The sequence below is a fragment of the Abramis brama genome (assembly GCF_963993115.1).
Source record: "Abramis brama genome assembly, chromosome: 5".
NCBI lineage: Eukaryota > Metazoa > Chordata > Actinopteri > Cypriniformes > Leuciscidae > Abramis > Abramis brama.
This window is the reverse complement of record NC_139967.1, coordinates 26,661,671-26,680,942: the sequence shown is the minus strand read 5'-3', so window position 1 is coordinate 26,680,942 and position 19,272 is coordinate 26,661,671. Positions and strand designations below refer to the sequence as shown.

Sequence of the window (19,272 nt, the reverse complement as noted above, 5' to 3'; positions counted from 1 at the left end):
AATTTGAATAAAGTGCATGGTGTCATATGGACCACTTTTAAGATACTTTTATACATACTTTATACTTTTCCCATTTGTTATAACCACATGAACACATTAAAAGTTAATCTCCTTTAGTGCTCAACAAAATCAAGAAAGTCATACCGGTTTTGAACAACATACATTATGGGCGAGTAAATAATGACTGAGGTTGTCATTTCTGTTATCAGTCGTTCCTTTAAACATGTACAGTACCATTCAAAAAAATTGGGATCGTTAAGTTTTTTTAAATGTTTTTGAAAGAAGTCTCTTATGTTCACCAAGGCTGCATTGATCAAAATACAGTAAAAACAGTAATATTGTGACATAATATTACAATTTAATTTATTCATTTATTTCTGTGATGGAAAAACTGAATTCTCAGCAGTCATCAGTGTCGCATAGTGTGTGACTAATATGCTAATTTCGTGATCAAGAAACATTTATTACTATTATCAACGTTGAAACCGGTTGTGCTGCTTAATATTTTTTGTGGAAACCAAGATTTTGTTCATGGTTCTTTTATAAATAGAAAGTACAACAGCATTTATTTGAAATATAAATCTTTTGTAGCATAAAAATGTACTGTCAATTTTGAAAAAGTCCTTACTGAATAAATAAAATAAATTTCTTTCAAAAGAATAAATAAATAACTTACTGACCCTAAACATCTGAACAGTAGTGTAACTTTGCAGCATAATCTACCTAAACAAACTACAGTTCTGAATAAGAAAAGATCTGCAAACTTGTCCCCATACTATGACTTTTCGTCTATGTTTACTCAGTCAAATTTCAAGGCAAGTCAAGTCAAATTTATTTGTATAGCGCTTTTAACAATACACATTGTTTAAAAGCACCTATATTTATTTTATTTTTTTACAGAAAATCATGATGTTAATGTTTATAATATCTTAATATCTTATTAATAGCAGATTAGGGCTGAGCTATAATATTGCTTACATTTTGGGACATTAAAAGCAATCAAACATTTGAGATGTGCTATAAAATATATTTCACCATATGCGAGTATACTGTATATACATGGAAAAAGTATATATCCACCTTGAAACAAAATGTAAAAAAAATCAGGCAGTTGAGATTTGCTTTGCAGTGTATATAGCTTTATGTGAATAAAAGTTGGATATAACAAACTCAGCAAAAAAAACAAAAAAAGATATGATCTTCAGGATACTGTATTTTAAAGAAAATTTTGTAAAATCCATATAAGTTGTACAGATCTTTATTGTAAAGGGTCTAAACAATGGCTTCCATGCTTTTTCAATGAACCATAAACAATATTGCACATGCACCTGTGGAAAAGTCCTTAAGACACTAACAGTTTACAGGCGGTAGACAATTAAAGTCACAGTTCCAATAACTTAGGACACTAAAGAGACATTTCTACTGACTCAGAAAAACACCAGAAGAAAGATGCCCAGGCTCCCCGATCACCTCCGTGAACAAGCCATAGCCCTGCTGCAGCGTGACATGAGGACTGCAGATGTGGACAGAGCAATAAACTGCAATGTCCGTAATGCAAGGCGCCTAAGACGGTGCTACAGGGAGACAGGAAGGACAGCTGATTTTCCGTGTGTCCACGTGTCCCCTCAGACGTGTTTGAAAACTTGCAAGTGCCTTGGTGGAATAATGGAGTAACACCTCTCAGCAAGAACTGGCAAATCTGGCTCAGTCCATGACGATGAGATGCACTGTAGCACTTAAAGCTGCTGGCCACACAAGACACTGACTGCTACTTTTGATATTGCCCCCGCCCCCCCCTTGTTCACAGACTCATTATTCCATTTCTGTTCATCAAATGTTGGTGAAACTTGTTTAGTTTATGTCTCAGTTGTTTTATGTTCATACAAATATTTACACACAAAAAGAAATTTGCTGGAAAAAAAGCAGTTGAAAGTGGGAGGATGTTTCTTTTTTGCTGAGTATATAAGTTTATATATACAAGAAGAATGGAAACACAGAATACACACACACACACACACACAATCAAATGAAGAATCTGCTCATTGGCTATTCGAACAAAGCAGTGCACCTTGCTCACAGTGCTTTGTTTGCGTCCTCTCCATTCTCACTTTCCTCGTTTCTAAAGCATGAATCCTACTCCATGTCTCCAGACATCTGTAAGAGATTGTCTGCATGCTGCTGTAGCACCGTCAGCCAGCTGGAGCCAGGCCAAGTAAACGCTGCCAGAAAAGTCAGCAGGCCACGCGTGTGAACAAACAGTATGGAAAGAGGTCAGAGAAAGTGTTGTGTGACGCAGACCTTGGAAAAAGAGGGGGATTGAAGGGTGGGAGGGGGGATGACAGAGACTCTCGGCACATGAGCCTGCTTTATTTCCCCCATTATGACGGATGGCTTCTTCATTCGACGGCAGCTGCAGCTGCTTTTGGAGAAGCTGAGCAAACATGACACTATTGAAGAGGACTGACTGAGATAACAGCCAGAAAAAACCAGGAGCATGGAATTACAGTTATCTCACCACTCTGTTTGGCACTACTTAAGGCCAGAGATCGATATGGAGGTGTAGGACAAGAGTACATATGTAAATGTTCACTGGTTGACATTGTTCATGTCACATTTGTTTACTGTTGAACACGAATGTAATTTTACTGTTTATCATAAAACAAGGGCAGCTAATCAAAAAAATTATATATATATATATATATATATATATATATATAATAATTCAATTCAACTAATCACATACAGATATTTGCTGAGAAACCCCCTAAATAAAGATTCAAGTTCCGATAGTGGAAAATTAACTTATTGCAGAATTTACATACAGATGGGGAGCACTATTAATTACAGGGAATCCAAAAATCTAAAATAAACTTCAAAATCTTAAAACTTTCTGTTTGTTCCAGGTTTAAATTAGATTTAGGGCTTCTCAAATATGTAAAAACCCCATTTGTTCTAATGCCACTGAATACATGATATTTTATCGCTGTAAAAATATAATTCTTAAGCTTAACAAGGAACTGTGGTCGTTAAAACCCATTAATGAAACAATATCTCTCTGAGATCTGTAGATTATTAGCAGGAACTGATTTCTAAATTCAGCACTCAGAGTGGATTAGTCATTAAATGTGCTCTTCATGAGTGCCATATGGCTCTAATACACTTGGGTCCATGAACAGTTAATCAAAATGGTAGTATAACTCAGACCTCGCCGATGGAAATGCACATATCCGCCTTTAAACCAATATAAAGCTATGTGAATAAATCATAGGTAACCAACGTGAGGCAGTTGGAAACGGTTCTCTACGGACAAATAAATAATGCAAAACAACACGACTAAGCAGTAAAACTAAGATATCCAGACTCATGGATACATGTTCAAAAGATCAAAATGGCCCTGCATGAGACTTCAATTGGAGCTAACATGAACTATCAAAACTAACTGTGCTGTATGTGATGTTTATGTTTACTTGGTTAAAACGGTAATTGTTTTATGACATGAATAGTTGAGATTACTGGTTTTATTTATTTAGAAGTACTAATATCATTATTTCAATTCAATATATCAATATTTTTTTTATTTTTTTTACAATTTGTTGGAGAAACTGTATAATTTATATATATATTTGTATAATTGAAAGAACAGTATGCAGGTTGATGGTTCTAGTAGAGATCTAAAACTCCAAACAAACAAGGACATCAAATACATTACATATTACAATATGGCTTTATATTACACATTCAAAATGATGCCATTTAAAGAAAAAGTTGGGGGTCAAGATTTTCTAATGTTTTTGAAAGAAGTCTCTTAAGCTCACTAAGGCCGCATTTATTCCAGTGATGGCAAAGTTGAATTTTTCAGCAGCCATTATTCCACATGATCCTTCAGAAATCATATCTAATACGCTGTATTACTATCAGTATTGAAAACAGTTGTGCTTCGTAATATTTTTGTGGAAACAGTGATGCATAAGAACAGCATATATTTGAAATATATATATTTTTGTAACAATGTAAAAGCATTTAAATTGAATGCACCCTTGCTCAAGTTCTCAACAAGGAACACTGGAAACAACAATGATTTTCACTAGTACTGTAGTACTAAAGCAATGCAGGGGATGCAATTAGCCTGCACTACATGCTCTGAATCAACGGAGGGGCAGGACTCGTTATGTCAATCTTTTATTTTGGTTACGTCATCTGTCAACCGTCATACGTCAACTTTCATTTGCCCTCGTACTCAGGGAAACTGAATGATGTTGATAGCCAGTGCAGTGATATTGGGTGCTTACAAGTACCAACGAGCAGTAGCATCACTGCGTCTCTAGAATTTATTACCCGAGACCACCAGCACTAAGTTCATATCACTTTCACCCAGAGTAAAGTTGGGCTGCGGCCAACACTAGCGAACAAAGAGGGAGCCGGAGCCCTGAATAGATCTGTGATGGATGAGCTTGTGTTGACTGCTCTGTGTTATAAGATTTGGTGTTTGTGTGTGTGTGTAGTACAGGGAGAGAGAAAGCGTGTGTGTTTTGTGTATGTATGAGTGGGTCAGGAGGGGCTGGTGTTTCCCACAGCTTGTGCACGCTGAAGGCAAGGGGCTCTGTCATATCAACAGTGCAGCTCCTGTGTGAGCTAACCTTTTATGGTCTTTGACAGCCAGGCTCAAGATGGCTACCATACCACATAGAGCCATCTTTATTGACCAAATGCTAAAGCAGACCACATTACATTAGCCAAACAACCAATCCAACATCACTGACATAAGCGGTATTAGCATTACATGTAGATACTACACACAGAGGTAACAAACCTAAGCCAGTTCTACAATATGAGCCATCTAACCTTCTAATAACCTGTTTGTTTGGTTTAAAGGATTTGAAGTTTCATTTCTGTCCTTATTGCTTGTATTGTCAGCTCCGACAGACACATTTTTCATGTAGGATACAGTGAATATACCTCAGTCACGTATTGTTTGATTTAGCAGACCTTACAAGTGGGTGAAATGTGTGACTGGTGGCAGTGTGTGTGTGTGTTCATTGCAAGCTCTGCAATTCATACAATAATGCTGACGTTAACACAATGCCAGCAGAGTAAAAGATGATGAGGCAAATGACTGTGTCTACATGTCTAGTCAAAAAATGACTACTCCTCATTTTGTATCCCAAAATCCCCAAATAATTTGCAAGTATAATTTGTTAACCAGCAACTTTAATTTAAAGCATACATACTGGGCTGTGCATCAAGGCAAATTTCCTGAGTATATATACTGCGCTGACATGTGATCTGCATTGCACATGACTTCTAAAAGTAATTCTGATTTGTTTTGTGAAGTATTTTTTTCTTTTTTAAAGTTTAAGTTCACCTGAAAATGATATCACCATTGATTCACTCTCATGTCATTCCAAACCTGTAACTTTCTTTTTTATGTGGAACACAAAAGAAGATATTCTAAAGAACGTCGGAATACAAACAACATTGGATCCCACTGACTTCCAGTGTATGGACCACAAAAAAAAAAAAAAAAAAAAAAAAAAAAAAAAAACACACTGGCATGTTTAAAATATGTTCTTTTGTTTTCTATAGAAGAAAGAAGTCATACAGGTTTAGAATGACATGAGGGTAAGGTGATTTTCATTTTTGGGTGAACTATCCCTTTAGGTGTATTCCATCATTCTATAAGCTCTATCAGAAAGGCACACAACTCATCTAATTGCTATCTAGTTTCTAAATCTGTACTTAACCTGCATCTGCAATAGTTTAACTTCATTATAATAACCTAATTTATATAACAGATGATCACGAAGCACACCATAAATCAATGGACATATGGAGCAAGTCTTTAAATGGAAGGAAATCGCTAGCTTCATCCCATCAATTCCCTTCATATGTCACCGATCACAAAGGGACAATACACACCGTCACATCACAGCATACGGCCGAGGGGGTAACACATCCACTGGGCTCTTTTGTAACAAATTCTTGCCATACAACTAAGATGGATAAATAATTAAAGAAAAAAGGTCAGTCCTGAGAGAGAAAGGGAGAGAGAGGAAGGGGTTTATGAAGGGATGGAGAAGCAGAAGTGGGGAATTGGGGGGGGGGTTAAGCTATTAAATTTATGACTCAAAGTGCCACATCATCAGTGGGGGATGCCATTTCCTGCCAGAGGAGGGGGTCAAACCAGAATTGCAAAAGCAGATGGTGAAGATATCACCACAAATTATACCTCCAAACACAACTCAAGTTTTCTTGTTTAGTGTTTTGGTAAAAAAAAAATCCTATCTGTGTTGTTCATCTAATAGGTTTGAATGTTCAAAATGTAATGCTAACTAAAACCATTTCTCTTATTGTAAATATGCTGATATCAGTGGAATCATGATACCACAGACTAACTGAAATATTTAGTGTTAAAACCAATATTATCACAACTTTTTTAGCATTTCTTATTCAGGCAAAAAGAAGAAGTGCAATTAACCATAGTTCTTATTTGAAGACATTGCTAATAGCCATCATGCATCGCAAGTTCCCTTAGATCACTTATACACCATTTAAATGTTTGGGGTCGGTACATTTTTTTTTCTGTTTTTTTTTTTTTTGATGAATAGAAAGTTAAAAAGAACAATAAAAAAATAGAAATAATTTTGTAACAAAAGCCTTTAATGTCACTTTTGAATACTTTAATGCATGTTTGCTAAATAAAAGCATTAACACAAAAAAATCCTACTGACCTCAAACTTTTTAACGTTAGAGTATATACAGTATATAGTAGTAGTTTAAAGCACTACATAGTAGCTGAAATGTTAACAATGCATTTACTTGTTATAATCTTAACTATGTCTTTAGAATCCTTGTCACGCTCAATTCTCCTTGTAAAGACCATCTGGAAATGATCTGGTGAACAGCACTGGCCTGTCAAATTTACTGTTTATCATAAAACATTTGTCTAAGCAGATGATACACAGCAGGACCACAACGTATAAGCCAACAAAATGACACTGACAGAAGAGGACTTTAAGTAACAACTTTACAGCACTAGCTCTGAATTATTGAAGAGAGGGAATATGAGTCGTGGTCAGACTCAGCTCTGAGGAATCCGGCACATTTCTCCTGCAATCGACAAAGAAGTGGAACAAACATGAGCTTGTCAGAAATACACACTGAAGCTATGTGGAGACACAGTTGAGCGGTGAGTGATGAGGGGTGAAAGGTGAGCACTATATATACACACATCTACACACACAACACGCCAACGATAGACATCACACCTTCCTAAGAAATGCAGATCCATATAATTTACTCCATATATTTCAATTGACAAATGACACACTATCGTACAGGTTTTAAGAACGAGAGGATTGTTCTACCAATCGCCTTACGGGATAGTGTGTGCCACGGCTGATTTCACTAACCCTTTGATCTCCTTAATGATCAATGACCAAGTGAGGAATCTATGCACAGCAAGCCTAGTTTTATGGCGATGAGAGGGGGTGAGGTCTACAAATAGGTCAAAGGTCATCAGATTCTGCTTATGCTAAACAGAAACGAAGAGTCAGCAAGCTTATGCTAGATTTCACAGAGGCAAATGCTGATTAGAGAGGATCATGTTTCTCTGGGAGCCATCTTAAAGTGACAGTAACAATTTTTTCTTGATTTGGAAGTGTTACAGTTCTGACTTGATATTAAAGGGGTCATATAATGGTACATGCACTTTTACAAGTTGATTGTACTGAAATGTGTGTTGGCAGTGCCTGTACACAACCTTTTTTTTTTTAAATCTTCTTATATGTTTCCTCCTGTCTCAAATCAAGCTGTTCGATATTGTGACGTCACAATATCGACGCCCCTCCCACGATGGCTGATTGACAGCAGCGTTTCAAACACAGACCCGCCCTCGCGCCCTCGTGAGCGAGCTGTCAATCATAGCACGCGCCGACCGGCGCGTTCATTGTTGATAGCTGGAGTGCTGAGCAGAATGGCGTCTAACGATTGTGGTGTTCTGTTCTTGGGTATAATAACGAACAGATGATGTTTCTAAATCCGTACAGCTGAAGACGCAGTGGCTGAGTTTGTTTTCGAAGGGAATATTCCCCACGATCAACGTCAATGCTGTCATGTTTGCGCGAATCATTTCACCAGACTCGAGACTGCTTTACAAACGAGGGTCAGCATAAAGCTGTTTTTGCTAAGAAGCTGCTCCAGAAAAAAGGATCAGTACACTGTAAAACCCAACAAGTTAACTCAACTCAAACCGATTGAGGAAACTGATTGCGGCAAACCATTTAAGTTTAAAAATAAATACATATGAGTATTGTGAACTTATATATATTGATGACTGAACCTCCAGAAGAACAAGTGAGTGTAATGTTTTATTGACCTTTATATTAATCTTTATATTAATCTTTATATTAATCTTTGCAAATCGCTTGCACGCTTCACGATGAATGTGGCTATTTTTACACTCAGGGTACATTATGGCATGTTTTCTATGTACGACGTTCTCAATATAATTCATAATCCCAAGTTTATAATGAACAACGCGTTATGGTTTTTGTATTATTATTTTAAACGGTGTACGCACAGAACAGAGGGGCGGGGTAAGCAAAGCTCATTATCATTTAAAGACACATGCACTGAAACGGCGTGCTCAAAACAGAGCTGTTTTTGACCAGGTAAAATGACTGATTTCTTACAATACTAATGAGAATTTTTAATTAAAGTATATTACAAACTTTTAATTTAGACCCTAAAGAATCATATTAGCTTGTACAAAAATGACATTATATGACCCCTTTAATAATAAAACATAGTCTGACAATATAGATCATTTACAATATTGCTGCTTTTACTTTATTTGAAATCAAATAAACGCAGCCTTGGTGAACGTAAGAGGCTTCTTTTAAAACCATAAAAATCGTACTAACCCCAAACTTTTAAAAGGTAGTGTGCCTCGCCACGCAATTGTGTAGCAAGGTCGCTGTACAAGCTACTTCCTCTCTGCTATGTGCTGTAAATTTTTATTGGTCAGCGACCACCCCCTGAGGAGGGGCCAGATCTAGTGCACGAGCTAAGAAGAATTCAGTTCTTGTGCCTAGGAGGATCTAACTCAAACCCAAACTATAGAGGTCTTCACTGGATGTTTCTTTTTTCTCAAAAGGGTTCGTTATTGATCTCTCATCTCCCTTGTGAGCAGCCTTGAATAATCTGTTTCCCTCTTACTTCTTTTCTACACAGTTTATCATGAGCGCTGAGGGGGAGAATGCAAGGAAGGAAAACAAATCCATTATCTTGTCAAAATTCTATTTAACTTCATTAGGCCTCATCCTCTGAGAAGTGGATAATGTCTTTGGTTGATAACATTGACCACACTGTTAAAAAGCAGCCAATCATGATTGGACAAGTTTCGACCCCAACAGCTTCATCAATACACAAAAATGATGCATGACTGCACTTTTATTAGTATACAAAAAAATCATCTTACATTATCTGTGATTTCAGCAGCACAACTTTTACTGCTTTTTGTTCACTGTATAAACAAGTTGACAGACACTTGCTCTGTTGCCCAATTTCAATGTGCTATTTGGTCCGGACAAACCAAAGTGAGGATGTACAGCTCTCTAGGTCAGCTGTGGATCTATGGCATTATGAGATATATCTGGTTTCTATTGATTTAGTGAGGACTTCAATCAGAATTGACTGATTGCTTCCCCGTACCACTCTGAGGGAGGAAGGGCGCGAAATGATCTAGAGTATTACACGGATATGACTTTAAGCTCTATTAATCCAATTGTGCACACGTGTATATAAATTAGATACTAGCTGGACTGGCTATTTTAAGGAAACAATTCTCACCTGTGAAACAAATAGAGGGAGAAAAAAGTATGATTTTTTTGCTATCATAGCAAAATATCAAATCGGCATGCAATTCGCATCCTATGCAAGAAGTAAGGGTGCTCCAATCAGGATTTTTTGGGCCAGTCACCGATCACAGGAAGCAGTATCGACTGATTCCGATCACCAATAACAATCATGGAGTCTATATGAAGCCTTCTTTTGATCATATAGCATTATTTATATGAATGCTCCAATCAGTATTTTATTCCAATCAGGCTTTTTTAGACTTTTTCTAAAAAAAGAAATAAAGTAAAATAATTATGTCACCTAATGTTTGGTCACACAATGCGTTTTTGTTTTTACAATGGGTCAATGTTGTTGCACAATAGCAAACTTACAGTACAAGCCTGATTTCAAACTTTGAATTGGATTTACAAAAAAGGCAAGTAAACAAATAAACAAATTACAAGCAGTAGCACAAATAAATGAAATAGAATAAAGATACAAAAGAAAAATACAGTGCTTTAAGTACAGTGCCTAACAGTAGTATTCACATAAGAAATACTACAGAAATTTAATAAAGAATAAAATGTAAAATAATACTGAATAGTCTTCCCTGAATAAATTAAATACATAATAATCATTACAATTAAAGTTACAAAAGTTCTTCAGTCAAGAGCAGCGATTGATTTTTCTCTTTATCTTTTGTTGTTTGATTAACATTAATGACACAGACAGTAGCAGGTTTATTAGGCTTCTGTCACTTTTTATGCACAGAGTTTATGCACGGATCCAATATACTGTTACACATGCGTTTTCTTTCTCAACTGTTTACGTTCACTAAAGACATAACCGACTGTGTTTACGAGGACACTCCCCAAGACAGTAATTTTGTACATACCTTTGTGTGTTTTTGACCATTAGTGCAATTAGCCACAAACAGAAGAAATTAGTTTGATACTTGCGAGCTGTTTTTGAGACTGCTTTATGTGTGTACGCTTTGAGTGTGCAAGTGTTTTAGAGAGTAAGCAAGAGCTGAATGGTTTAAACACGCTACGCTTATTGTCACGGTTCTGTTTAGTTAGTTTCATTTTTATGGACTTTTAGTCTGTTATTTTCCGTCACATGTGTTTCCTTCGTTTAGCTTCCCGCCACTCATGAGTTGTCATGGTTACTGATATGATTAGTTCTCTTAGTTAAGCTGTTTCTCCTTATTAACCTTGTTTATACACTGAAAAAAATGATTTGTTGAATTTTAATTGAAATTAATAAAAAAAATTAATGTGATTAATATTGTTTTTTGATTTTATCTACATTTAAACAAATGCATTAAGTTGAACTTAATCCATTTTAGTTCAACTTAATGCATTTGTTTAAATGTAGATAAAATCAATTGAATGCAACCACTTACGATGATTTTTTTTATTCATTTCAACGAATCATTTTTTTCAGTGTACCACTACTTAACTTCCTTTGGAGCCTCAGTTCATTGTCGGTTGTTATTTGTGGACAGCACACGGTTTCGTATTGTTGGAGTTTCTTGTTAAATAAATCCTGTTATTCTTGTAACATGCCTTCATCTTCATCATCTCTGAATCAGCGTTACACTTATAGTGCAGATGCGATGTGGTGATGTGAAGACATTTGCACATTTTGAGAGAGAGAGAGAGTACAGATTCGCTCGTGCTGTTTGTGAAATTAAGCATTAGAGAAAGTTTTCAAATCACTAATTTGTCAAAAGTTATTTAATAAAGATGTATGAATTGAACCTCACCTTCAACATTCTAATTATTTTACAAGTGCCGGATAGAGACTGTGACGGCGCTGCTGCAAGCATGTCATGTAGGCTATGCTGTACCTCTCACGGCAAGTGTGTGTCTTTTTGCGTCATCAGCCTGAGATTGGTTTCTGAGATCGGCAAATTGAGAGATCGCCGATCGAGTGATTAGAAGCGATTATCGGCCGATAGCGATCGTTAGCCAATCAATCGGAGCACCCCTAGCAAGAAGCCCATTTTAAGCTGTCCCTTCCTCTGCGGAAGTGCTGATATTGAATACAAGTGGAACTGAGTTCCGAATAGAATGAAACAGAAAATGAAGTGTAATTGGTACCAAGTGTGCCGCACAAGCCCTGAAAAGTGAAGCCAAAGCGTCTCGATCGCCCCCCGGTGACTGGTCCTAGTATAGGTCATAAGCCCCGCCTCCCCGTGTTATTCAACGGGACGTGAGACCAACTAAACAAGTAAATTACACTTCAAATATCTTTTTTCCAAAGGTGGTTTCTTTCATTTGCTGTCGTTTTTATCACGCTGATGTAAGTTCAAGTGTCTGTTTCAAAAATAAGTTGGTTTTTAGTTAGTTACGTGATGCGGTGGTGTAACGTCATGATTGACAGCTGTGATTGACAGGTTCTCTGAGCGAAGTAGTCACTGAAGCACCAACGGACATTTTTTTCGGGATCTTCGGAGGACTGAGGAGATTGTATTTACTTTATTTTAACAAGCCTCTTGTCGTACTGCAATCAATTTTTAAAAAAGTGTGCAGAATCCACTCTCCCTGAGTGCATTCGGCGAGAGTGAGGGCGGAGCGTTGATTTCACGGCTTTACTTCCTGCTCACTACTGCGCAGGTCTGGTCCCGAGATCGCTACTGCGCAGACTCAAGTTCCAATATGTCAGCGCCATATCGAGACTCTGGCGGCTTCAGTTCTCATCAATGGAAGAGAGCGAAGGGGCGTTGTCCATCTTTTTTTACAGTCTATGACTGGTACACATGCGCTACAAGCATTCAATAGTCACTATCAGAGAATCCCGATGCTCTTACACAATATTGAAATCTTCCACAAATGGCATGGACAAAAGCAGCCTCTGCTCTTTACTTTTATTGTGACCTGAAGTTCAGAGTCCACTTTCTTTTTGCTCTGCTGACAGCTGGAATTTGATTGGTTCACAGTTTGTTGTTACCGTAATTCACATAAAAGGCAGCAAACAATCTGAATTTCCTTACAATCCATTTGTGTTCCTTGATTTCTGGCTGGAGTAACTTGGTCTTTGACGCTATACAGTAGAAAATATGGATATTTCTTGAATTCAGACGTGTTTTCTATGACGCCGTATATTTATATGGTGATAAACGCATCTCACTGTTTATAAATTAATATTAGTCTTGCTTATTGAATAAATCACTGACAACCTGCATTCAGTGATACCAAGCTATATATTATTTAAAGACCATTAGAAAACTACACTACAATAACAAGTACATCTCAAAAATGACTAAAAATTAAAAATAGAATTTACTGGACTTTTTATTTAAACCTCATCAAAACATAATAAATGTTTAAATGTAAAAAAATAATAATAATCATGTGTTCACTAGAACTGGCAAACTGGAGGAAATCAAACCTTCCTGCTTCTGAGGCTATGTGCTTGACGAATTCTCTCCAGAGGAAAACAAAACAAAACATCAAAACTACAGGCATTCAAGACGAATTTAAAAATACCCACATTATGTTTCTTCCCATTTCTTCACAAACCACATTTATCTGGCTGTCCCCCAGAGGTTAGTGTTAGTGTTTAATGTTGCTTTTTATTTTAAAATGTGAAAATATTTTAGGTTTCGGCCTTCTTTAACAACAGAACCAGATGGAAAAAACACAAACCCTTGTTTTCATTTCAAATATTTCATAGTTCCCTTCAGACCTGATAAATCATCTTTACAGCAACAGGAAAGGAATTGGGTGCAGGGCAAATTCTGTAAAACAAACAATCCCTAGGATCCAGTGGCATCTGATGCTGTTTCAACTATTAATTGTTCCCTGTTTTTTCACTGCCATGGCACCAGCAAGCAGAGGTTTCTTTTACTGACCTGCGAATCTTTTAGCACGGAGGTGTGGAAGTCAGTTGGAAGTCAATGACATCCATGGCAATAGTACTGAAATGGCTCTTGTTAAATGAGTGAAATGATCAACGGCTTTAAAACAGAGCTGTCTTCTGCATTAAAGCGTCTGCTGTAATTGAGGTTTCTTTCATGAAGGTGGGGAATGTTGTATCACATGCCTGTGGAATTCAGGCTCTAATTGACCCTTGAATTCATTGCTGGCCATTAAAAACAAAGCAGGCCTTCTATGCTGCATGTGGGTTGTGAACTATGTAGGGCACTGGCCGGTCAGTTGAGTAGCACTTATTCATGAATTCAGCACTGGATTAAATTGGACCTTGATAGTATCACACTTTGTAGTTAGGACAGACATTACTTTGTCTCACAAGTGGCTTGTTGATGCTTTGCTGCTGAATTAATTCTTCCTTCAAATAAATGAATCAGGTTACATTAAGTGGTTTCATGGAGTTTAAATAAAAAGTTTACGTTCGTGCATGTGTTCTACATCTACCTCTTTTAAAGGGATAGTTCACCCAAATATGAACATTCATTCATAATTTACTTACCCTTATAACGTTCCATATCTATATGACTTTATTTATTCTGTGAAACATAAAAAAAGATATCTTGAAAAATGTCTGCTTTTTTTTTTGTCCAAACAATTAAAGCCAAACCATACTAAAACATTTTTTTTTATTTTTTTTATTCGAGTGAACTATCCCTTTAAATGACTTGGGAGAGTTTGTACAAAGATTCCACACTGGTCTTTGTCTTTAACACTATCATCGAAACAGGCGAAAGTTCTCCAGATTGTCACTACTGTTTGGTTGGAGGGGTTGTTACATAGAGGCCTGAGGCCAGTAAAAGGGGGTGTGCGTGCAATTTGAATGAAGATATGAGGAATGGGGGGTGGGGGTGATTACTGACCTCCTGAATCAGAGAAGAGCCACCGCCACCGAAAGCAACACTCGAATCTTTCAGCTTCCTTCCTGGCCCGCTGCCTTGGCCTGACTGAACACATGTCAAGGGCAAAACTGAAATCACGGGCTGAGACGTAGAAAGAACTACATTTGACTCATGCTAATGAAGTCAGCAATGAAAGACGGCATTTGTTTTAAACAAAGTAAAGGTCATAACACAAAACATTCTGGTGTTAGTTGCTTTAGTACCAGACATTGTACTAACAGGCAAGTGAGTTGGATTAGCCATACAATTTTATATTTGCATTCATATTCTCAGACAACAGCCCTTTCATTTTTCTTTCCACCCCCATTTTACCCTTACATACTTCTCCCTGTCTATTCACTTTTTTTTCAACCCCAAAACCTGCCGTCTGTGCTCCATTATCTTAAAATCTCCCGTGGGATTAAGCAACAAGCTAATTTACTAATGTTACATGTGATCTTTAGCCCCATGTGTGTCTCTGAATCAGACTGAATGGGTCAGGCTGAGATTACCCTCCATCTTATAAATGATTCAACTGCTGAGGAAAAGGGTGTTACTACTAGCATTACACTAAGAGTTTACATAAACAGACTAAACTAACACAAAGATGTCAAATAGACTTGATCAATTTGGTTTCAAAATGCTATTCAGCTTAGAGAGCACAATCATCAGTTATAACTGTAAATATTCAATGATGTTCCCAGCAAATTTAAAAACGACACATTTGACACCAGCTCCTAATCGGGTGTGATGCAGAATAGTAACGAGCAAAAAAAAAGTTAAGTAGAATTCATTTAGTTTATTATTCTCATAATTTTTTTATCATTTTGGTCATTTTGTTACAATAGCTTATACATAGCACAGGAAGGCTTTACTTGAAACTGAACTAAATATACAAAAAAAAAAAAGACAAGTAAACAGTCAGTAATACACTAATAACAAATAAACAAATTGCATACGATAGCACAAATAAAGAGATTAGAATAAAGAGACAAATTAAATGAACAGTGCTTTAAGTTTTTCAAGTGGGTATAACTATTCAGGTAAGAAACACTACAGAAATTAAATAAAGTATTTAAATGTAAAAATTACACTAGATACTCTTCATTGTAAAAATGAAATACAGATTAATGCTTACAATTTGTTACAAGAGCATGGATTGATTTTCTATTTGCATTATGTTCTTTGATTAACATGTAAGACAGCAGCAGGAATATTAGGCTGCTGTGACTTTAAGAGTTTATACATGGATCCAATTTACTGTTACACAACATGGATACACAACATCAGTGCCAGATGGGCATTTTGACATAATGTTGTGAGTATTTGACCGTTTAAGTGCAATAAGCCACGGAAAAGAAGTACATTTGGTACTCACAAGCTGTATGAGAGGAGGCTTTATGAGAACGCCACTTGTATAGATCAGTGGTGCACGCACACGCATTTGGTGTAAACGTGAAAGCTGCGGGAATGACTAAAATTCTGCGCAAAACAAGCACTATTCAACTGGAGCGAAGAGAGTGTGAGAACATGCAGCTGGTATCGGTGTATCAATAATGCAGAAAAGTGGTATTGGAACCATTTCAGATATTTCAGTATCGATACATATCGAAATATAAATATTTTTGAAAACACTAATTCGTAGGGATGCACAATTTGGCCAAAAATGTTGTGATTATATATCAATATGACTAAAAAATATATTATTATTATTTTTACTAAATAAAATTTAAACTATTTATATATTTCCCTGTACAATAAAAAATACTATATAATAATATTTATGGCAGTCTTAATTTCTTCATTTTCAAACATTAAACTATCAAACTTTTATTTGGCAGGAACCCCTAAAACTTTTCTTTTGTTGACTACAGACGGTTTATCCAATTTTTTCATACACCCCATGACGCTTTGCGCAAATTATGGAGGTAACTTAAACTGTAAACAATCAGTGAAAGGTTCGATCTATGAACGCAATAATACGCTTTTTTATAAAAACTTGGTACAATGAAGTGACATTTTTCTACGCACCGTTCAACCATTGAACATTAAAAGGAAACTTAAAAGTGTAAGAGCATTAACATTACTACAACACACCATAAATAACCCCAAAAGCTTGATTCTTTCCGCAAGAATATTAAGGATGGGTTCAATTTCACTGTAGTAATATTTGTCTATATTACGTAACATGCGTTGTCTTGATCAAAAATGTTTTATTAACTTTAGAATTGACTTGAGTAATAATATTCAAACATGCTTTCCATCATTTTGACATAACAAATATTCTATTTACCTGCTGTAGAAACTTTCCAGTTAACACTGCTAATAGGGATTAGAAGTAAAAAGTGGAGACAATTACATTTTTAAAGCATCCGTGTGAAAACAAACCTGGAATGAAACGTGAGGATTTGGGGAGAAAAACTAGGGATTCTTAGTAAATTAAAACAGGAGAGCAGACCACAAATGTGCAGTATATGTTGTCTTGTCATACTATTAAAGAGGAATACAAAGGAAAAAAAGAAAATAATCAGAAGGAAAAGAATGCGGCCACAGATATTCTTATATACGCCACATCACATTAAATTACCAAGCGTTACGTTATTCTTCTGATGTCTGAAAATAAAACGGAAATTGTACACCTCATTCAGTCAAACTGGCTGATAAAGCTTATTTGTAGCGCAACCTTATTATTTGAAATGATTTGTTTCAGTCTTTTTGAGTAGAAGTTTCCTAAACCGAAAGTGCCTCTGGCTCCAATAATTCAAAGCGCAATAGGCTGTCAGGAAAAAAGTGGATAACCGCTTCTCATTGCAAGTATGGGAAGATGTCAAAATTATACAACATTCCCTTAAGCCAGATTACACAAATAGTCCTTCAGACAAGCCACCAACTAGTCAGTTTTGCAAATCCCTAGAATTAAACGCATCTTCTGGATGTGACTGTGTTACATCATGCAGCCGTTTTGTGCAGTGTGGTCAGACAAATTGCTTGCCACTGGACACTTGTTGCATCACACCTAATTAGAACACAATGTGTACTGTATGGACATATCTAAATGCTTGACCGAACCAATCAGACAGTAATAAACTCATATAAACACACACAAAAAATGTGTGTGTGTTTTGTGAGGGATCAATAGGATGGGGGGGATGTGCTGATGAAGCTAATCCTGTAAAGAGAGTATCTGATTCTGACCGTAAGCCTAAGACACTCAATGCTTGATTCCTCCCTATCTTTCATTACAACTCTTCACCTTAATGAACGCTGACACGTGAGGCCATATGGGCCGAGACTGATGACATGAGACCTCAGCTGCTGCCTGCTGCCATCTAATACTCACTGCACTGTATGTGTCTTACTGATACTGACACTGACACAAGGAGAAATGAAAACACTTCAGCACCAAAAACTAAAATGCAAAGCCAAAAGCAATATGATCTAAAAGTGTTTTACTGCTGAGCTCCAGCTTAGCCTAAACACACTGCAAAAGATCAGGCATTCCTTTACTGACCATTACTCTTGAACTGAAGGTAAAACGGCTCTGTATGTCCATTAATAGCTCATTTACTTCAAGTACCAAGAAAAATGTATGATGAACCTTGCACAGAGTGTGCAGTAAATGACCTTAAAACAATATATCACATGTATGTATAATGATAATATGGCATTGCTGCACTCAACATGAAATAATACAAAAAAAACCTCTGCTCAATTACTGCACCATATTCAAGCGTGTCAAAAGTTATCTACTGTACAATCTGTGAATGTTTCTACTGGTTCAGGTACTGTATATAGATTATGTATTTGAAGTGAACAGAACGTTTTGTTTATATCCTGGACATAATGTTTACACAGACTATGCCTGGCAACCATGATCACAAAGTGTATTGCGAAACCAAACCACAGTGACTGCTAATAAATGAGCAATGATATTCCCATGTTTTAGACAACAGTGATTGAAAGTTTCTCAGACTTAATGAAGCTAGGCGTACTTATCAGTATTTTCCTGATCTAGAACTGATAAAAAGATAACAAAAACATATTATTACTAGAATATTTCACTGCAAAATTCACAATTCACATGGGCTACCTCTGATCACTTGACTCCAGCATACAGGAAACCACGCAGGGCACATGCACTCTAAATTGTGTGTCCAAATGATGCCATGTGTTCTACAACTGCTTGAAATCACACCTCATTCTTCAGATTAAGGGCAAAAGCTAGTGTTGAAAAGCTATGGAGACCATTAACAGGGTAATGTTATGTATTACAGTGCCACGCAAAACAGAGTATACTTGTGCTCGGAGAAGGTGTCACTTCTTATAACCACACCATATTAGTATTTGCTGAGTTTGTTCACTGCCCTATGAATTTTGCAAGCTACACAAGAAAGGCCAAGTTTCCTGTAATTAAAAAGTGACATCTACATTAAAAAGGCAAGTTAAACAAATCCATCTCCCTGTACAGATAAAAATACAGATAAGCTGATAATTATTATGTTATGCAGTGTTTACCATTCATTAACTAGATTGTGGCGGCAAGCCAGTCTAATCTGTCCCGCCAGTTTCATAATGAACCAAAAATATATTTAAACTTCTCTATATAACATAAAAGGTCT

At 36.5% G+C, this 19,272-nt stretch overlaps 1 protein-coding gene across 2 annotated transcripts in view; it reads right to left on the bottom strand.

Annotated features, from left to right (window-relative positions):
- The window catches only part of arid3c (AT rich interactive domain 3C (BRIGHT-like)), an 84,851-nt gene that overhangs the window by 57,137 nt on the left and 8,442 nt on the right, over positions 1-19,272 (bottom strand). Inside the window, exon 3 of one of the 2 annotated variants that reach the window (XM_084114254.1) lies at positions 14,636-14,719. The exons of the other annotated variant lie outside the window; for it this stretch is intronic. Coding sequence (XP_083970380.1) covers positions 14,636-14,719 — 84 coding nt within the window. The remainder of the gene's footprint in view (positions 1-14,635; positions 14,720-19,272) is intronic. 2 annotated transcript variants of the gene reach the window in all.